Raw genomic sequence first — 20,753 nt, 5'->3', positions numbered from 1 at the left:
GGAGTTGGTCAGGTGTTGTGAAAGGGCAAAGGGGTATTTAACCTGGGCTTCTTCGTGGCTGGAACTTATCCTGGCGGACACAGGCAAAAATCTGCTCACTTTTTGCCTCTGGCCCCGCTTTCCTCTGCCACGTGGCCCTCGAAAGGTTGCCCAAAAGCAAATGTGGCCCTCGGCCTGGAAAAGGTTCCCAATCTCTGAGATGGTCAAAGCACAAATCCCAGCAGTCTTGTGTCCTAACATGGGGATGAGGTGAAGACTTGGAGGGGGTGGACAGGCCTACTGGTTGCCCCAAATAACCTAAAGAGAGCCTCAGTTGCAGTGGCAGTATACCTGAAAGTGCCAGACACCGGAAACGAAGGGGAAAGCTATGAACTTGTGAAGTTTGTGAGGGCATCTGCTTGGTGGCTGCTGTGATGTTCTAGATGGGCTCCCTGTGGCCTGATCCAGCAGCCAGGCACTTCCTATACTAGCTGAAGAGCTCAATCAACAGAGCATGAGATTCATAATCTCAGGGTTGTGGGTTTGAGCCCCACGTTGGGCAAAAATATTCCTGCATTGCTGCAGGTTGGACTAGATTACCCTAGGGGTCCCTTCCAACTCAACGATTCTATGCTTTGTTATGTTCTGTAGATGAAGGGATACTAATTTGCCACAGCCCCATTGCATGGATTTTGATATTTTCCTTGCCTTGTTTTAAATCAGTGGTTCTCAAACTTTTTCTCTGAGCCGCACTATCAGAATAAAAAAATGGGTCGTGCCACACCAGATCTTCTAACTGAGTGTGAGCTGGGTGTTCATCAATATGTGGATGATACCCAGCTCTACCTCACTTTCAAATCAGAACCAGTGAAGGTCCTGTGTGAGTGTCTGGAGGCGGTTGGACAAGACAGAAGTACTGTTCGTGGGGGACAGGAGGCGGGCAGGTGTGGAGGACTCCCTGGTCCTGAATGGAGTAACTGTGCCCCTGAAGGACCAGGTGCGCAGCCTGGGAGTCATTTTGGACTCACAGCTGTCCATGGAGGCGCAGGTCAATTCTGTGTCCAGGGCAGCTGTCTACCAGCTCCATTTGGTATGCAGGATGAGACTTGGTCCCAGGATGAGAGTTGCTTGGTCCCAGCTCCTGCCAACCTAGCAGTTTGAAAGCACGTCAAAATGCAAGTAGATAAATAGGAACCGCTACAGCGGGAAGGTAAACGGCGTTTCCATGTGCTGCTCTGGTTTGCCAGAAGCGGCTTTGTCATGCTGGCCACATGACCTGGAAGCTATACGCCGGCTCCCTCGGCCAATAATGCGAGATGAGCGCGCAACCCCAGAGTCGGTCGCGACTGGACCTAATGGTCAGGGGTCCCTTTACCTTTTTTTATGAGACCCTCCCTGTCCGCGGACTGTCTGGCCAGAGTGGTGCATCCTCTGGTTATCTCCCGCTTGGACTACTGCCATGCGCTCTACGTAGGGCTACCTTTGAAGGTGACCCAGAAACTACAACTAATCCAGAATGCGGCAGCTAGACTGGTGACTGAGAGCGGCCGCCAAGACCACATAACACTGGTCTTGAAAGACCTACATTGGCTCCCGATACGTTTCCGAGCACAATTCAAAGTGTTGGTGCTGACGTTTAAAGCCCTAAACAGCCTTCGCCCAAGATACCTGAAGGAGCGTCTCCATCCCCATCGTTCAACCCAGACACTGAAGTCCAGCACCGAGTGCCTTCTGGCGATTCCCTCCCTGTGAGAAGTGAGGTTACAGAAAACCAGACAGATGGCCTTCTTGGTGGTGGCACACACCCTGTGGAACGCCCTCCCGTCAGATGTCAAGTATACGTGAAGGATATACTGTACCGCATTTTGATACTATTGTTGTTGTTGTTGTTTAATCGTGTCCGACTCTTTGTGACCCCATGGACTGAAATGTTCAAATAATTCTTCAATTGTCCTTGAGTCTATTCGCCACATTTGCGGTCCCCTCCTCTCCTGCCCCACCTTGTGAGAACCGCTGTTTTTTAAAAATGTTATTTAAACTGAGCTATGCAGAATTGGCTGGCCATGTGACCTGGAAGCTGTACGCCGGCTCCCTCGGCCAATAGTGCGAGATGAGCGCACAACCCCAGATTCGGTCACGACTGGACCTAATGGTCGTTGTTGTTGTTTAGTCGTTTAGTCGTGTCCGACTCTTCGTGACCCCATGGACCAGAGCACGCCAGGCACTCCTGTCTTGCACTGCCTCCCGCAGTTTGGTCAAACTCATGTTCGTAGCTTCGAGAACACTGTCCAACCATCTCGTCCTCTGTTGTCCCCTTCTCCTAGTGCCCTCCATCTTTCCCAACATCAGGGTCTTTTCCAGGGAGTCTTCTCTTCTCATGAGGTGGCCAAAGTATTGGAGCAGGGGTCCCTTTACCTTTTATGCCAGAGTTGGCAAAGTTGACATATAGACTATGAGAGAAGGACAACCGTGACTTCAAAGAATAATGGGAACTTTTTACAAACTTTGAAAAGGCAACAAAAGGATTTGGACTCCTTGGCAGGTTTTGAATTAACACCCACAATTTATTAGTACCGTAGAACATATGATGGATAAGGCAATGATATGTACAATCTTATAACATGCAGAGAATGACAGGTGCAAACAAACCAGAGGGGGGAATTGAGGGAAGTCCTTAGAGGGAGGGAGGGGAGGGTATAAAAAGGGGGAAAAATATATTTGGCTGTATTGATTGACAATGTAAGTTGTTAATTTTTTTTAAAAAAAAGTTATTTAAACTGAACTGACCGCATTGCATGCTGTGGTTAAAACTCCCCCAGCAAGTGTAGAACAATGCTTGAAAGTAAGCAAATTAAATTCATTATGACCCAGGACAACAGAGTTATCCAGAAGCTGGCTGCTTTCCTAGGGAAGGCTAGACACCTGCAGAAGGGGAGACTCTTAACTTGAATTCTTCCAGGGCACTACTGTATCTACCCTGTTTCTCATATTTTAAGACATACCCATAAAATAAGCCATAGCAGGATTTTTAAGCATTCAAGGAATATAAGCCATACCCCGAAAATAAGACATAGTGATAGGCGCAGCAGCAATGCCGGCCATGGCAGGAGGAGGAGGAGGAAAAATATAAGACATACCCTGAAAATAAGCCATAGTGTGTTTTTTTGAGGAAAAAATAAATATAAGACATGTCTTATAATATGAGAAACACGGTAGCAGGAAACAAAAGTGCTGCACCGCCTCCCAGTGGACATTGGGGGTACCACAGCTGTTCATATACAATGTCCCCACTGTGGAAGGACTTGTGTGGTGGATCCAGAACTGGCCTCCACAGTCACTTACGGACTCATTGTTAAAACTGTGTTTATATGGAAGACAATCTTACTAGGCTACAAGGGATGACCAAAGAAGAAGATATCATGGATTCACGAGGCAGTCCCTTGGCTGTAACCATAAAGATGGGAAATAATAATAATAATAATATATTTATTATCTATACCCCACCCATCTGGCTGGGGTTCCCCAGCCACTCTGGGCGGCTTCCAACAGAATGTGCTGCTGGGGTGTTTGTGTGGGTGGGTGGGTGGGTGTTAAGAGGCAGGGGGGCAGCAGAGCGATGTGAGCTGTGTCAATGTCTTTCAGGCACTAAAAAGCTGGCACAGTCAAACCTCGGTTCCCAAATGCCTCCGTTTTGGAATGTTTCGGCTCCCGAATGCCAAATACCTGGAAGTCACTGCTCCAGTTTTCAAACAATTTTCGGAAGCTGAACGCGGTGCTACACGGCTTCCGTTTTGAGTTTCCCTATTGCACCGAGGCTTGCACTTTCAGTTTTCGGTCGTCAAACATTTCAGAAGTCAAACAGTCTTCCAGAACGGATTACGTTCGACAACCGAGGTTTGACTGCATCACCAGATATCATGGTGCAACTGCACAACCGGCCACCTTCCTTTGCCCCAGCTGCAACAAAACATGTCTCTCCCCTATCGGTCTCGCTCACTACAGCCACAGCTGGTGCTGCAACCGTCCAACAGCTTGACCTCACCCCCAAAGACGCCCTCCTCCGTTGTCTCCGAGGACAGACACCACCACCACTGTTCAATTCATTAAAATAAATAGGTTAAGTGGATTTTGAATAAATGTGCAATTACTGTTCCTGTTTGGAATTTTTCTGCGCTATTATTTTCCTTAGCGTGTCCTGCAAACCACCATCCTGAATAAAGCTTTTCATAGAGTAGGGGGCACTGGGGATGAGTTTATGAACCAAGGTCCAAGGGGGCGGTGACCCCCTTTTCAGAAAGTTAGGCGACGACTTTTCTATATGGTTGTTTTTATCTTCTTTTTGTTTTTTTTCCGAGATTTTTTTAAAGCGGTATATACAGTTTATGTAACATATAAATCCAGACGGGCTCCAGATCCGATTGCTCGCCTTGCATCGGACCAAACGGATATGCCGCTTACTCCGCAGAGACGCTAAAAGCGGTTTACAAGTACAGTATCCAGCCGGCTCCTCCCTCCACTCCTCCTGCTCCTCCCGATTAAGGCCGGCTCGTCCCGGGAATCTTCCCACTTCCCAGCCAACCCGCCTCCTCCTCCTCCACCTCCCTGCGCGGCGGCGGCGTCCCACCGGGCGGAGCTGCAGGGGACTTGCTCCAGGCGGCGCTGCGCGCTCGGCTTCGTGGACCGGCCGCCCGTGCGTGGTTCCGGGTCGTCCCGCAGACCGAGGGGGGGCGCCCTGCTGCCCTTTCCCGGCCGCCGCGAGGATGGCTCCTCCGCCGGGCGTCGCCGGCAGCCGCGCACCCCGCCCCGGGGCGGAGCAGGAGTCGCTGCCGGCGGCGCCTCCTTGCTCCTCCGCGCGCCCCTGGCTCGTCTTGCCTCTGCGCGGCTGCTCGCAGGTCTGGTCCAGGTATCAGCGCCGCCGCCGCCTCCACCTCCGGCCAGGGCGCCCTTTGCTGCTCCCCGGAGCGTCCCGGAGAAACGGCGCCGCGATGACGGTCAAGCTGGACTTCGAGGAGTGCCTGAAAGACTCGCCGCGCTTCAGGTGGGTCCGCTTGGCGCGCCGCGCCGTGCGCTCTTGGCCATGCAGCTGGTGCGCCTTTACGCATCGCGCTCCGGCCGGTGCCAGGCGGAGGCAGGAGGGCTGTCCCGCCGCCACGCAGCTGCCCCGACGGCGAGCCTTGCAGAGACGGCGCTCCCGCTCGCTCTGCGCACGGCTCCGCTATCTGACTGCCGCCCGCCTCCCTCCTCCGGCCCGCCGCCCGCCTCCCTCCTCCACTGGTTGGAAACGAGCCGGCAGTATCTTCGGCCTTGGAGAGAGGACATCCCGGGCCTGCCTTTCTTTCAAACAAACAAACTCAGAAAGAGAGTTTTCGTTTGGGGAGGGAGGGCTGGGCTGCCTTGTTGGAGAAGGGGAGGAAGTGTCCTCTAGTGGTGAGAGCAGAGGGGGCGGCTACAGCCCTAACTGGCGGGGTCCGGAAGAGGGAGAGGTGTTGGGGCTACGGTGGCGAACCCTAAATGATTGGAGAAATATTAAGGAATGGAAGGGAATCAATCGCTCTTTCTCGTTTTCCGAAGGCAGGGTGGGGTGGGGGGAATTTCTCCAATCCTAGAATCATATAGTTGGAAGGGACCCCGAGGGTCATCTAGTCCAACCCCCTGCCATGCAGGAATCTCATGATAAGAGGAGAGCTGCGTTGTTTTTTTGGAGGGGGACTGTTTTTGCCTCCCTTTCTGGGGCCCTTGGCTCCCCACTTCTTTCCTTTGCACCAGGCTACAAAAGAAGTCTGGCAGTGCGGGAAGTGGCAGGAGAGGTGTGTGTGTAAAATACTACTAAATTTTTTTTGGGGGGGGGGGACAGTGTGGAGATGATACTGTGAAGCGGAGTGAGTTGCCAGTGGGGCTGCCAACTTTTCAGCCTGCTCTCTGCTCCTGTGTCTTTATCAGCAATGAGTGCTGCAGGAATCGGCCTGTTCCTCGCTGCTTGTCCACCTGCCCTTAATGGCGCAGGAGCAGGTGGACAGGCAGCAAGGAACAGGCCTTGTGGAAGGGGGGTAAATTTTGGGTGAGGTAAGTTGCCAACTCCAGTTGTAAGGGCTGCAAACGACGCTGCTGTGCTGAGGCTCAGGGCGCGTAAACTAAAATGGAGGAGGTAGTGTGGCACCCTCAACGCTTGAAATTCCAGCAGAGCAGGTGTAAGATTGCGGGCTAGTTCTTCTCCAATAGTGAGGTTTTGGCAGTGCCCCCTTCTCCCCCCCCCCAACCCCACTAGCAAGAGTTTCCGGCCTGGGCCTACACACATGGGAGCACAAACCTCACGCTGGGGCGAGAGGCCAGGAAGTGATAACCAAGGCAAGGCTAGAAAGTGTTTCAGTGTGAAGCAGTCATCGTTGCCCCCTATTCTGTGCCTGGGGTGTATGCGTGTGAAATTTGGGGCAGCTTTCTCACAGAAGCACCCCCGGCCCTGAAGCATTGCGGTTCAGGCTTGGCCCCAAACGCCCGTGTGGGGCAGTGACATTTTAAGGGGTGAATCCACTGGGCTGTGCAGCCGCTGGGGGAGGAACCTCAACTCCCCAGGGTCTTCTCCGGTGGTATAAAGGAGGCTGACGTTGGCTGCATAGTTTTCAGAGCTGTTTGGGGGACTCAAAAGCCTTTTGGCCAGGCCCCACCAGCGGTATCATGTTGCTTTAAACAGTCATGGTTTCCCCACCCACCCGAGGAATCCTGGGAACTGTAGATAAGGGTGCTCAGAGTTGTTAGGCACACCTTTAAAGAACTGCAACTCCCAGAGTTCCCTGGGAAAGAGTGACTGGCTGTTAAACCGCTCTGGGAATTGTAGCTCTGTGAGTGGTCAGCTCACCTGACAACGCTCAGCACCCTTAACCAAACTGCAGCTCCCAGAATTCCTTGGGGGAAGCCATGATAGTTTAACCGGGGAAACTCTGGGAACTGTGGCTCTTTGAGAGGAAAAGAGGAGCCAGCTCCCAACTCTCAGCTCCCATAATTCTTTGGGGGGGGGAGCCATGACTGCGTAAAGTGGTCTGATCCTGCTTTATATGATAACACTTCAAACCGCCATGGCTTCCCCCAGAGACTTCTGGGAGTTGAAGGCTGCTGAGAATTGTTAGGAGAACCCTTTATTTCTCCTCACGGAGCTACGATTCCCAGAACGGGAATCTTCTCAGGGAGCTCTAAGAATTGTAGCTCTCAGAGGGGAAATATGGGGTCTCCTCCTGGCAACACTCTCGGCGCCCTTAACCAAACTACAGCTCCCAGGATTCCTTGGGGGAAGCCATGCCAGTTTGACACATAAGTCCCACTTCCCAGGGAACTCTGGGAATGGGGAGGGGGGGATAGGGGTCTCCCAGTGGCTCTTGGCACCCTTAACCAAACAACAGTTCCCAGGATTCTTTGGGGGAAGCGACACCTTCTCAGAGTGGTATCGCGTTGAACTTGAACGTGGCCCTGAGAGTCGCTACGTGGGTGACGGACATGAGAGATTGTTTCCAGGCGTCACCGATTTCCACTTGTATGATGTTCTGCCACAACTTTCCTCTGGTGGGAAGCCCAGTGGGTGGTTTTAAAAATCCTTCTCTTTCCACAGCTGAGAAAGGCTGGGACGCCTTTTTGGGTGTGTCGCGGCATCGTCAAACTCGTGTTTTGTGTTTGATGCCGCTTTTCTCCTCGCTTCCTGTGGTTTTGCCACACTTCCCTCCTGGTCTGAGCCCCCTTCTGAGTTTCCTCCGCTCCGGTTTGAGCCATAGTCCCGGTGCATTGTGGGGGACGTCCGTGTGGCGGCCATCTTGAAATGGCCTGAGTTCGGTGGCTGTGTTGAGGGGGGCGGCTTTGCCTCGTTGGGAAGAGCCAGGGCACAGGTGCCCCCCAGAGGAAAGGGGCACTGTCTTACACCCCCCAGTAGTTAACACAGTTAGGAGGTACTTAAAGAGCACCTCCAATCGAGGTATCTCAAGTAAACGCCAGAAAGCAGGCAAAAAATTGGGAATCAGGCCTCCTGTTGGCCTCCCCGCCTTCCGTCCTACCAGACCCCACGCATGGGTGTGCTGCTTAGGGTGTTATTATGGGATGGGTGCTCCTCACCCATGCAGGCTTTTTGCAGCCTCCGTACGATGCCTCTGCCACCCAAATGCCAGGCTGTATACTTCCTCTGCTTAATCCACAGTTGCCCGTTCCAAGGAAGACTTGGCAATTTTTAAAAACAACTTGCCAATATTTGCAATTTTAAGCCCTCGCCTGGAAGAGTTTATTCCCGACCCTTTCCAGTGGTCCTTGTCTTTGCAACGTAGAAATTGTAGCCAGACCCATTTAGAATCATAGAATCCTAGAGTTGGAAGAGACCACAAGGGCCATCCAGTCCAACCCCCTGCCGAGCAGGAAACACCATCAAAGCATTCCTGACATATGCCTGTCAAGCCTCTGCTTAAAGACCTCCAAAGAAGGAGACTCCACCACACTCCTTGGTAGCAAATTCCACTGCCGAACAGCACTAAACATTTTAAGCAGTTGGGTTCCCCCCCCCCCGAAGAATCTTGGGAACTCTAGTTTGTTATGGGCGGTGATCCCTATTCCCCTTCACAGATCTACAGTTCCCTGGGAGGAGGGGATTGATTGTTGAACCACCCTGGGAGATGAATAGTAGAATTATAGAGTTCGAAGGGACCCGGAGGGTCATCTAGCCCAACCCCCTGCTATGCATGGGGGTCGTCCCTCCTTTACTTGTTTATTTATTACCTTCCCTTCACCCCAAGGTGCCAGGGCAGGTCATAGCATTTGTTATACGTAAAAGTTAGGGGGTGCCCTCCACTCATTCTTCTCTGGCCGATCGTGGACTTGGGAGACACCGAACCCCTGGATGGAGAGTTGGGCTGTAAAAGCCAACCCCAAATTTTCATGTTGTTTAGTCGTTTAGTCGTGTCCGACTCTTCGTGACCCCATGGACCAGAGCACACCAGGCACTCCTGTCTTCCACTGCCTCCCGCAGTTTGGTCAGACTCATGTTCGTAGCTTCGAGAACACTGTCCAACCATCTTGTCCTCTGTCGCCCCCTTCTCCTAGTGCCCTCAATCTTTCCCAACATCAGGGTCTTTTCCAAGGATTCTTCTCTTCTCATGAGGTGGCCAAAGTATTGGAGCCTCAGCTTCACGATCTGTCCTTCCAGTGAGCACTCAGGGCTGATTTCCTTAAGAATGGATCAATGCCTTGTCGTGGCGAAGGGGCTGGAATAACTCAGAGAAGCTATGCAGGGCCACCCAAGATGGACAGGTCATAGTGGAGAGTTTTGACTAAACGTGATCCACCTGGAGAAGGAACTGGCAAGCCACTCCAGTATCCCTGCCAAGAAAACTCCATGGACAAAGACAACAGGCATATAATTTTTTCATATATCATGTTAAAACGCAGCATTAAAATCAGGACAACAATCACAAGATTGTGTCCTGAAAACCATGATAACTCTTAGCACCCTTAGCAAACTACAGTTCCCAGGATTCCTTGGGCGGGGGGGGAGCCATGGTGCAGGCGGGGCCTTTTATATTGTGATTTTGTGTTTCGAACCGCCCTGAGATCTATGGGTTTAGGGCGGCACGCAAATTTAATAAATGATAATAGTCGTTTGTCGCTCGGAGAACGTCTCTTTGGAGGTTCGCGTGCGCGGCAAAACCAGTTCGCTCTGGGTAGGAAAGGTTTCCAGGCAACCGGCAGGAAGTGGTTGCAACCCCGGCTGAGGCAGGAAGCTTGCGAAGCGACCGCAAGGCAGCTTTCAGGGGGTGGCGGAGAAGAACGAAGGTGCTTCTAAAATGCTACTTGGCCCCTAAGCTTAGCTCCTGGGCTCCCCTTCCTAGCTCCTGTACAGAGGATCTTTTCTTGCAAGTTCCTGTCCTGCTACCCCCCCCCCCATGTGACGGCCAGCTTGGCTAGCTGACTCGGCAAGGAAGGGCCGTAGCTCGGAGCAGCTGCTTTGCATGCAGAAAGGCCCCCAATGGCACCTCCAGCTAGGGCCGGGGGAAGATTCCCGGCCGGAAATCCTGGAGAGCCGTTGCTGCCAGTCTGTGTAGGCAATACTGAGCTGGATGGAGGCAGCGCCTGTAGCTGTGGTTCCTGCATTGCAGGGGTTGGTCTAGATGACCGTTGGGGGTCCCTTCCAACTCTGTGAAGACCTGTCGGTAACAAACTGGCTCCCGCCACCCACTTGCTTATCTAGCCCTCGAGAGAAAGTATGGAGACCTGTTAACCGTCTTGCGTTCTCCATTCTGCTATTATTAATTTGCCTCCTGAACACTTTAGTTTAATTAAATTTAGTTTAATTTGCCTCTAGGGGTCGGCAAACTTTTTCAGCAGGGGGCCAGTCCACTGTCCCTCAGACCTTGTGGGGGGCAGGACTATATTTTGAAGGCAAAAAGAAGAAGAACGAATTCCTATGCCCCACAAATCACCCAGAGATGCATTTTAAATGAAAGGGCACATTCTACTCATGGAAAAAAAACGCTGATTCCTGGACTGTCCGTGGGCCGGATTTAGAAGGCTATTGGGCCGGATCCGGCCCCCAGGCCTTAGTTTGCCTACCCATGCTTTAGTCCAACCCCCCTGTGATAGAGGAATCTCAACTGGGTCATACATGACAGATAGCCACCCAACTCTGCTTAAAAACGTCCGATGGAGGAGAGTCCAGGAGCTTCCAAGGGGGTCCCCTCCCGCTGTCGAATGAATGGTGCTTACCGTCAAAAAGTTCTTCCTCATTTTTAGTCAGAATCTCCTTGAAGCCATTGGTTTGCGTCTTGCCCTCCAGAGTAGGAGAAAACCAGCTTGCTCCAGCTTCCATGGGACAGCCATCTTCAAATATCTAAAGGGTTATTATTATCTTGTGTCGCCTCTCAGCCTCCTCTTCTCCAGGCTAAACATACCCAGCTCTTTCGACCGTTCCTCACATGGCTTGGTTTCCAGAACTTTGGCCATCTTGGTTGTCTCCCTCGGCACACCTTCCAGCTTGTCGACATCCATCTTAAATTGTGTTGCCCAGAACCGGACTTCCTAAAGGAAGAGTGCTTGGCTTCGACCTCTTGCTGAGGTCGACCTCACTCAAGAACTGCCCAGAGACTTCCAGGTATAGGGTGGTGTATAGATTCAATTAATAATAATACATAATACATAATTTTAAAAAGCAGAGCCTGCTGGAATGTGTGCAAAGGAGGGCAACCAAGATGATCAAGGGTCTGGAAACCAAGCCATATGAGGAGTGGTTGAAATAACTGGGTATGTTTAGACTGGAAAAGAGGAGAGTGAGAGGAGATAGGATAGCCACCTTCAAATATCTGGAGGGCAAGCTTGTTTTCTCCTGCTTCGGAGGGTAGGACCCAATCCGATGGATTCAAGTTTCAAGAAGGGCGACTCTGACGAAACATTAGGAAGAGCTTTTTGATGGCAGGACCCGTTTGCCGGTGGAACGGATGAAGGGGGAGGTGATGTTCTGGGGATTAAACACAGAGAAGCTGGCAAGCAGGACCTGAGTGCGAGAGCATTCCCGCCTCCTGCAGTTTCCAGCAACTGGTAATAGTAATAGTAATAATAATAATAATAATAATATATTTATACCCTGCCCATCTGGCTGGGTTTCCCCAGCCACTCTGGGCGGCTTCCAACAGAAAAATAAAACACAGTAATCCAACATACCATCTCAGGACTATTTAATTGCTCATCCTCTAACATTGTGTATGCCATCAAATGTCAACAGTGCCCTTCGGCTCTCTATATTGGACAAACAGGCCAAACCCTGCGCCAAAGGATAAATGGACATAAATCTGACATCAGGAATCACAAGACAGAGAAACCAGCAGGGGAACACTTCAATCTCCCAGGACATTCTATACAAGATCTCAAAGTAGCTATCTTATTACAAAAGAAGTTCCTGAATAATAATAATAATAATAATAATAATAATAATAATAATAATAATAATATATTTATACCCCGCCCATCTGGCTGGGTTTCCCCAGCCACTCTGGGCGGCTTCCAACAGAAAAATAAAACACAGAAATCTATTAAACATTAAAAGCCTCCCTGACCAGGGCTGCCTTCAGATGTCTTCTAAAAGTCTGGTAGTTGTTTTCCTCTTTGACATCTGGTGGGAGGGCGTTCCACAGGGCAGGCGCCACCACCGAGAAGGCCCTCTGCCTAGTTCCCTGCAACTTGGCTTCTCGCAACGAGGGAACCGCCAGAAGGCCCTCGGTGCTGGACCTCAGTGTCCGGGCAGAATGATGGAGGTGGAGACGCTCCTACAGGTATATTGGACCGAGGCCATTTAGGGCTTTAAAGGTCAGCACCAACACTTTGAATTGTGCTCGGAAACGTACTGGGAGCCAATGTAGATATTTCAAGACTGGTGTTATGTGGTCTTGGAGGCCGCTCCCAGTCACCAGTCTAGCTGCCGCATTCTGGATTAGTTGTAGTTTCCGAGTCACCTTCAAAGGTAGCCCCACGGAGAGCGCATTGCAGTAGTCCAAGCGGGAGATAACCAGAGCATGCACCACTCTGGCAAGACAGTCTGCAGGCAGGTAGGGTCTCAGCCTGCGTACCAGACGGAGCTGATAGACAGCTGTCCTGGACACAGAATTGACCTGCGCCTCCATGGACAGCTGTGAGTCCAGAATGACTTCCAGGCTGCGCACCTGGTCCTTCAGGGGCACAGTTGCCCCATTCAGAACCAGGGAATCCTCCACACCTGCCCGCCTCCTGTCCTGGTATAATCTTCATGCGTACAAGCGGGAAATAGAGGCAGATTGATGGGCTTCCCCCAGGCCAGGTAAGTGAGTCCGTGGCTGATGCAGACCTTGAACCCGTGTTAAATCCTGGTTATGCACCTGTGCTGATATTTCCCTCCTCCCTCTTATTTCCCCCCCCCTCAACCTCAGGGCTGCCATTGAGACGGTGGAAACGGAGGTCTCTGCCTTGGAGTCTCAGCTGGAAAAGGTGAGGGAGCGGCGATCCGCTTGCAAGGGAGCCGAGCTGTGCAAAGGTCTCCTTCGCTTGTCGAGAGAAGGCCTTGCTCCTGGGGAAGCGGCAAATTCTTCCCCACAAGCTGGAGCAGAAAACCTTGTTCACATGACTGTAAAAATCCAGAAGGAGGGGGGGGGCTTTGGGGTCACATGGGATGAAGCATTCTTAGAGCTGTCCGGGGCCCACACCGTGCAGGCCCTGGAAGGCAAAAACAACTATCGTTTGAAATAGTAACAAAATGCAACGGAGGGGAGACCGCGAGGGGAAGAGAGATGAAAGTGGGAGTGGTGAACAGGAATACTCTACATTCTTTCTCATCCCTGATTTAAAAATACAGTCATACCTCGGATCCCGAACGCCGTGTGAGTCGAATATTTTGGCTCCCGAACGCCGCAAACCCGGAAGTGAGTGTTCCGGTTTGCAAATGTTCTTTGGAACCTGAACGTCCAACGCGGGTTCCACGGGTTCCGATTGGCTGCAGGAGGTGCTTCCTGCAGCCAATCGGAAGCTGCGCCTTGGTTTCCGAATGTTTTGGAAGTCGAACTTCCGGAACGGATTCCGTTAGGCTTTCGAGGTACCACTGTGTATACAGGTGAAACTCGGAAGATTAGGATATCGTCGAAAAGTGCATTTATTTCAGTAATGCAACTAATTATTTTTTATTTTTCTTTACATTTTTTACAAGTGCTTTCTTTTGGAAATTCCACAGTAATAAAACAAATAGTTACAATAATACAAAAATAAACATCGCTATTAAATTTCATTAATTACATTCCATTTATAGTTGACCCGCCTAACGACAAATAATTACAATTACAACAAATAAAGGCTTGACATACCTTGCTTTGCATGTCATGCATCTATCTCATATATTGGTTTCACCTTTTAAGTTGCATTTCTGAAATAAATGCACTTTTCGACATATAAGCGTCGGGGGACTTCTATTTCAGTGTATCTGAAGAAGTGTGCATGCACACGAAAGCTCATACCAAAATAAAAAACTCAGTTGGTCTTTAAGGTGCTGCTGGAAGGTATTTTTTTATTTTGTTTCAGCTATGTCAGACCAACACGGCTACCTACCTGTAACTATTATTATTGCTCTTATTTATTGAATTTCTACACTGCCTTTCGTCCCAGGGCCAGAGGGCGGTTTCTAAAATAGCGGTTAGAGTGTCGACCGGGAACCTTGGGAGACCAGGGTTCAAATCTCCATGCAGCCATGACCCTTAACTGCCTCTCCCGGCCTACCTTGCAAGGTTGTTGTGCGGAATAAATAAATCAGGTGGGGGGGGGGAAAGCTGAGATTTCCACATTAAAAGGGGTGTTTGTCTGCCTTCCCATGCCGCGGGCTGGAGTTGGCAGGTGCTCCTGCCCGTCTCTTGTGTTGCCTGACCTCCCTGTTCGTTGCCCCCCCTCTCCTGCCCGCCCCCACCCCCAGCTTCTCAAGCTGTGCACCACGATGCTGGATTCGGGGCGGCAATACTGCACCCACAGCAAGAATTTCGTCTCCGGGGTCCAGGAGCTGTCTCAGAATTCCCCGGGGGACACCATGATGAACGTAAGTTTGCTCTGGGCTGGGGAGGTGGGAAGGACGGTCGTGCCTGGAGGAGGGGTGGAGGAGGAGGGAAGAGGAAAGGTGCGTGGGCCCAGATGCCAGGGTTCGTTTGAATGTGGGGTGGGGAAGGGGAAAGGTCGGCCCCCCCCCCATGCTCCAGATGCTTTTTGCTTTTGTTGCCTTAGCTAGCCTGCCTGGCGTGTGCCGAGCCACTGGGCTTGAAAGACGGGTTTTGCCGAGGCCTGGGGGGGGTCACAAGAGGAGGGTGGGGAGCTGTGATGTTTGGGCGCACCTTTTTTTGGGGGGGGGAGCGGTGGCTTAGTGGTGAGGTGACCTGGTGCAGGTAAACATCATTAATCACCTAATTGCGTCATTTTATTTGAGGGCAAGGTCTGGGAGTGGGGCAGGGCGACTACTTGCTGACCTGAAGCCGGTTCTCCACCCCTTAGAACCTGTTTTCGCAGCCGGGGCTTAGCTGTGCCAAGGCACTGCCTCTGAGCACGTGCAGAGTGCCCTTCGCTGGCGAGTATCTGGGGACTAGGGAAGACCCTTTTCTCTGGTTCCACCTAACACGGCATTTCTTATGTACTTATTTTACTCTGTAAAATTTACACACCACTTGAGTGGTTTGTGTTTTTTTTGTGTAAAAAAGCGATTTACATGAGAATGAAACAATAGAACTATCAAAATAAAAAGAGAAAATTGTCTAGTAGCACCTCAGAGACCAACTAAGTTTGCTCTGGTATAAGCTTTTAATGCGTTGCACACTTCTTCAGATATGAAAGCTTATACCAGAACAAACTTAGTTGGTCTCTAAGGTGCTACTGGACAATTTTTTAATTTTTTATAATTTTTATTTCGACTGCGTCAGACCGGCACAGCTACCTACCGGTACCTGAAATTAGAACTGGTCAGACCTCACCTGGAGTACTGTGTCCAGTTCTGGGCACCACAGTTCAAGAAGGATACTGACAAGCTGGGACGTGTCCAGAAGAGGGCAACCCAAATGGTCAAAGGCCTGGAAACGATGCCTTATGAGGAACGGCTTAGGGAGCTGGGTATGTTTAGCCTGGAGAAGAGAAGGTGAAGGGGTGATATGATAGCCATGTTCAAATATATAAAAGGATGTCATATAGAGGAGGGAGAAAGGTTGTTTTCTGCTGCTCCAGAGAAGCGGACAAGGAGCAATGGATTCAAACTACAAGAAAGAAGATTCCACCTAAACATTAGGAATAGCTTCCTGACAGTAAGAGCTGTTTGGCAGTGGAATTTGCTGCCAAGGAGTGTGGTGGAGTCTCCTTAAAATTGTTTTAAATGGCTTTTACTGATAGTTAGAATCATAGAATCATAGAGTTGGAAGAGACCACAAGGGCCATCCAGTCCAACCTCCTGCCAAGCAGGAAACACCATCAAAGCATTCTTGACATATGCCTGTCAAGCCTCTGCTTAAAGACCTCCAAAGAAGGAGACTCCACCACACTTCTTGGCAGCAAATTCCACTGTTGAACAGCTCTTACTGTCAGGAAGTTCTTCCTAATGTTTAGGTGGAATCTTCTTTCTTGTAGCTTGAATCCATTGCTCCGTGTCCGCTCTGTGGGATAGATCTTCCCCAGATCGCAAGCAGGGGTACCCGGAGATCCCAGACTCTGTGCCCTCTCCCAAACGCCTCTCTTCCTTGCTTGATTTGCTCCCGTGTTGCAGGGGGGTTGGACTGGATGACCCTTGGGGGGCCCTTCCTTCCAACCCTGCAACCCTTCTGATTCCCCTTGTTTTCCAGGAGTGCCTTGAAAAGTTTTCCGAGAGCTTGAAGAAGATGATTGACGGCCACGAGGTGAGTGACGTCAGCCGTTTTTCCGTCCCCCTTGCCCCCATCGCCCTCCTCCTGCACCTTCCTCTTTCCCAAAGGGTGCTCGGCCGCTCCGTCACCCTCCAAGCGTGGGTGGGGAGAGGGTGAGAACCCATCGGTCCATCAGCTCTGTCTTGCCTGCACTGGCCGGCAGCAGCTCTCGGGTAAGGGAGGTTCCCAACCTGGCTGGCGATAGCAGGGGTTGGACCCGGGACTTTTCCGTTTGCAAAGGAGGCAGAGGTCAGTAAGCTCTGGTCCCACCCCAGCAGAGGAAGCTGCCTTATGCTGATCTGTCAGCTCAATATTCCCTACACGGACTGGCAGCAGCCCTACTTGGAGGTGAACTGTGGCCCTTTTATTTTCCGTAGGAGCTTCTGGATACGACGCAACAGTCCCTCAAACAACAGCTGCAGAGTCTGGTGAAAGAGTATGTATTGTCATTAAAGCACCCGCTCCGAAGGGTCAGGATTTTTTGTTGGGGGGGGGGGGGTTGCCAGAGGGAAGGCAGCTTCAGGTCGACCAGGTGGGGGGCAGTTTGGTGTTTCAAAGGGGGAGGATGTCGAAGCTTTCTTGTCTGTCCCGTGCTGTCTTTGGTCTTTGAGGGTGGAGTTCCTGTGGCTGTGAGTTCCGCAGATCCCTTGTAAGTTGCCCTTTTCGCAGCTGCTTCAAAGGCCCAGCTGAATCTTTCTGGAGCCCTTCCTTCACCATGAAAGAGAAAATTGCAAGCCATGTAAAGCTTTAGATTTTGTGGGCAGTTGCGGTTTTGGCAGCCGCCAGCGTCGATGCCACGAGTTCCCGAGAGCTGAAACCTTTCAGCTAATCGTCCCATAGATTTTAGTAAACATTTTTGGCAGATTGGCATACGTACGGAGAGAAAGAGGAGAGCGTGGGGCCTCCGCTACGTTGCTAATAATAATAATAATAATAATAATAATAATAATAATAATAATAATTTTATTACTTGTACCCCACCCATCTGACTGGGTTGCCACAGCCACTCTGGGTAGCTACAAAAGTTGAGGGGGAATAACCGCTGATGTAATCCGACCTCGCGGAATTGTAGAGCCGGGAGGGGTTCCCCAAAGGTCATCCAGCCCAACCCCCTCACGTCTCCAGAAAGGGCGGTTTTTTCGATCCAATGTGGCTCCTTGCCATTTTGCAATATGACGAAAACGAGGAATACGTTTGTTTCAGGGACATGAAGCAGTTCAAGGAGACCCGGAAGGAATTTGAACGTGGCAGCGAAAGTCTCGCCAGCGCCCTGCACCACAACGCCGAGGTGCCGCGGCGGCGCCACCACGAGGCCGAGGAGGCCGTGGTCGCCCTGAAAGCCGCCCGCACAACCTTCCGTGCCCGAGCCCTCGACTACGTGCTGCAGGTGGGCCAGCGGGCAGCTCGGACTCCTGGGTTCTCTCCTCGGCTCTGGGGAAGGGCGGCAGGACGGAACAGATTCCCCCTTCTGTCTGATTTGGCCCGGGGCTTGGGGAGCCTTTCTCAATCCAAGGAGGGCGTTCCCTTCGGGTCAACCTCGTTGGGGTGGCGTTTTTGGGGGCGGGGCCAGGGGCAAAGGGGGCGGGGCGATGGGCGTGCTTTCCCCCTTTTGCACAACAGGCTAGCTCTGGGTGTCCCAACTTTTCATACCAAGCGGGCAGTAAGGGGACCGTGGGTCACGCACTGCCTTGCTGCGGGTCAAAATTTGAGGGCCCCCCCCCAGCGCTCGGAGGCACAAGGCTCTGGTAGGGTCCTAAAGGCCTCCAGCCTCCCAACTCAAGGGTTAGGAGGCGTCAAATGTTGCTGAGGGCCGCCAAAAAGGGTCTCGAGAGTCCTGAGGGCCAAGCAGAGAGGTATGAAGAACCACGTTTGCACCCCCAGACCGTATATTCTCTGGCCCTATGACCCAGGATTTGAAGATTCCCTGGCCCTGGGACCCGGGTTCAAAATCGTCACTCAGCTCTGAAGCTCGCTAGGTGACCCTAAGGCCTCAGTCGCCACTTCTTGGCCTGCCTCGCAGGGTGGTTGTGCGGAGAAAAGGCAGCCCCCCCAAAATCATGCGTGTCGCCTGGAGATCCTTAGAGGAAAGGCAGGGTACACATGTAATAAATTTCTGAAAAAGGGCAAAATGAATGTCGGGAGAAGTCTCTGGGCGAACCCCCCCACGCCTGGCGTTGGAAGCAAAGTACGAAGGACCGAAGCGACGGAACGGGCTTCTCTGTCTTTCAGATCAACGTGATCCAGTCGAAGAAGAAGTTTGAGATCCTGAAGTTCGTGAGTAGCCGGCGGTTTGCGGTTCGGTGTAGGCCAGTCGGAAGTTTTGGAATTGCAATTCCCATCAGCCCCAGCCAGGGGGGGGTTTAAATCCTGGTTCTTTGCCTGTGTGGGGAGCTGGCAGGTGCAATGGAAAGACTGCGTCGCCCACCCTCATTCCAGCCTCAGCCTGTTTTAGGTCTGAAGCACATGTAGAAATGAGGGTGTCTCTGAGCACATCCAGAGTTCCCCCCGCCCTGCGGTAACCAACTATAGCCCTCTCTCACTTGTCTAGGCTTTCCTAGTAAAAAAAAGGCGGCTTCTAGGCAACCCCAGACCCCCGAACCCTTTTCTTTTAAAATCATAGTTGTTACTTTGCCAACAGACCAGCTCCTACCCCCAACCGTTTTCTATGCCTGCTGATTATGACAAAAGCTATTTAGGAATCTGTGCCTGGGTTTGCTTTTCCCCTCTTCCCTCCCTATCGCCCTTTCCTTGTGTGACGTGCTTTTCTTTGTTTAAGATTATAAGCCTAAGATTATAAATTGGGACTGTCTCATTTTAACTGATCATATAGTACTTTCAATAGGGACCCAGGTAGCGCTGTAGGTTAAACCACTGAGCCTAGGGCTTGCTGATCAGAAGGTCGGCGGTTCGAATCCCTGTGACGGGGTGAGCTCCCGTTGCTTGGTCCCAGCTCCTGCCAACCTAGCAGTTTGAAAGCACATCAAAATGCAAGTAGATAAATAGGAATCGCTACAGTGGGAAGGTAAACGGCGTTTCCATGTGCTGCTCTGGTTTGCCAGAAGCAGCTTTGTCATGCTGGCCACATGACCTGGAAGCTATACGCCGGCTCCCTGGGCCAATAACGCGAGATGAGCGCGCAACCCCAGAGTCGGTCACGACTGGACCTAATGGTCAGGGGTCCCTTTACCTTTACCTTATAGTACTTTCAGCCCAAGAGCTGGGTACGAACGCTCGTAACTTAAGCAGCTGCTTCCTGTTTTTCCAGATGTTGGCGTTCATGGAGGCTCAGTCGTTCTACCTGGAGCAGGGGTTCCAGACGGCGAAGCGGCTGGAGCAGTATCGGAAGGACCTGGCGGCTCAGGTGAGCACCCAGGGGAGTCCAGGGAGGGAGCAGGGTTCGAGGGGAGTGGAGAAAGCAGCGGGGAGATGGGTGGGCAGGAAAGAGATACGTTCTCCTTCCTCTCTCACAACACGGGAACTCAAGGACAAACCGGCAAAGCTGAGTGTTGGAAGATTTAGGACAGATACCTTGTTAAACTGCGGAACTCCCTGCCACAGGAGGCAGTGGTGGCCAATCTGGATGGCTTTAAAAAGAGGGATTGGATAAATTCACGGAGGAGGAGGAGCGAGAGCAATGTCTGTGCTCTGTCGCCACCGTCAGAAGCATTGGAAGCTTCTGGGTGCAATTTGCTGGAAACCGCAGGGCAGGAGAATTGCTCTTGAGTTCGAATCCTGCTTGCAGGTTTCCTTCTGGGGCCATCTGTCTGGCTGTGAGAAGAGGATGCTGGGCTAGTGGGCTGCTGCCCTTATCCAGCAAACTTCTCGCTATGATCTTTTCCTGCCTGGCCCCTGGCAACTGCTAGAGGGAGAGGGAGGAAGCTGGCTTGGGCGGTGGGGGGGGGGGGGAGGAGGCTGGGGAACCAGCCCTGTCAGCAAAGAAGAGAAGAATTGGAGATAAAAACAGGATGCAGGAATTCAGCCTCCATGCCGGCTGCCGAGACGCAGCAACCTTCTGGCTTTTCGAGGTAGGCAGCTTGGCCGAGAGGAGATTCTTTGCAGAGTGCAAGATCAGCGAGAGGGAAAACTTGGAGGCGGGTGGAAACGATTAGGAGGTTGGTGGAGAAGAAAATGTTGCATTCGGGGGGTGGGGTGGGTGTTTCTGATTCTGGGTTCTCCAAGCCATAATGAGGACTAGGGACTTGACATGGCCGGCGGTGCTGCTTTAAGGGTTAATGGCAAGTGACTCCCGCAGGCACCCTGTGGATTATTTCAGGTGTTGCTCCTTCCCTCCGGAAGGCTGTTGCAGCCTTGGCTCGATGTTGGACTACAAGTCCCATGCTCCAGTGCAGCCCTGACACCTGGAGGGCGCCAGGCTGGCGAAGG

At 51.7% G+C, this 20,753-nt stretch overlaps 1 protein-coding gene across 1 annotated transcript in view; it reads left to right on the top strand.

Moving 5' to 3' along the window:
- Window positions 1-4,637: 4,637 nt before the first annotated feature.
- The window catches only part of ACAP1 (ArfGAP with coiled-coil, ankyrin repeat and PH domains 1), a gene marked incomplete in the record, with an annotated part of 42,447 nt that continues 26,331 nt past the window's right edge, over window positions 4,638-20,753 (top strand). The window contains 8 exon segments of the mRNA XM_060281917.1: window positions 4,638-5,017; window positions 12,894-12,951; window positions 14,417-14,536; window positions 16,311-16,364; window positions 16,748-16,806; window positions 17,574-17,757; window positions 18,600-18,644; window positions 19,636-19,731. Coding sequence (XP_060137900.1) covers window positions 4,740-5,017; window positions 12,894-12,951; window positions 14,417-14,536; window positions 16,311-16,364; window positions 16,748-16,806; window positions 17,574-17,757; window positions 18,600-18,644; window positions 19,636-19,731 — 894 coding nt within the window.

The sequence above is a fragment of the Zootoca vivipara genome, chromosome 13, assembly GCF_963506605.1.
Source record: "Zootoca vivipara chromosome 13, rZooViv1.1, whole genome shotgun sequence".
NCBI lineage: Eukaryota > Metazoa > Chordata > Lepidosauria > Squamata > Lacertidae > Zootoca > Zootoca vivipara.
The sequence above is the reverse complement of the archived record's forward strand: the minus strand, read 5'-3'. Positions and strand labels throughout refer to the sequence as shown.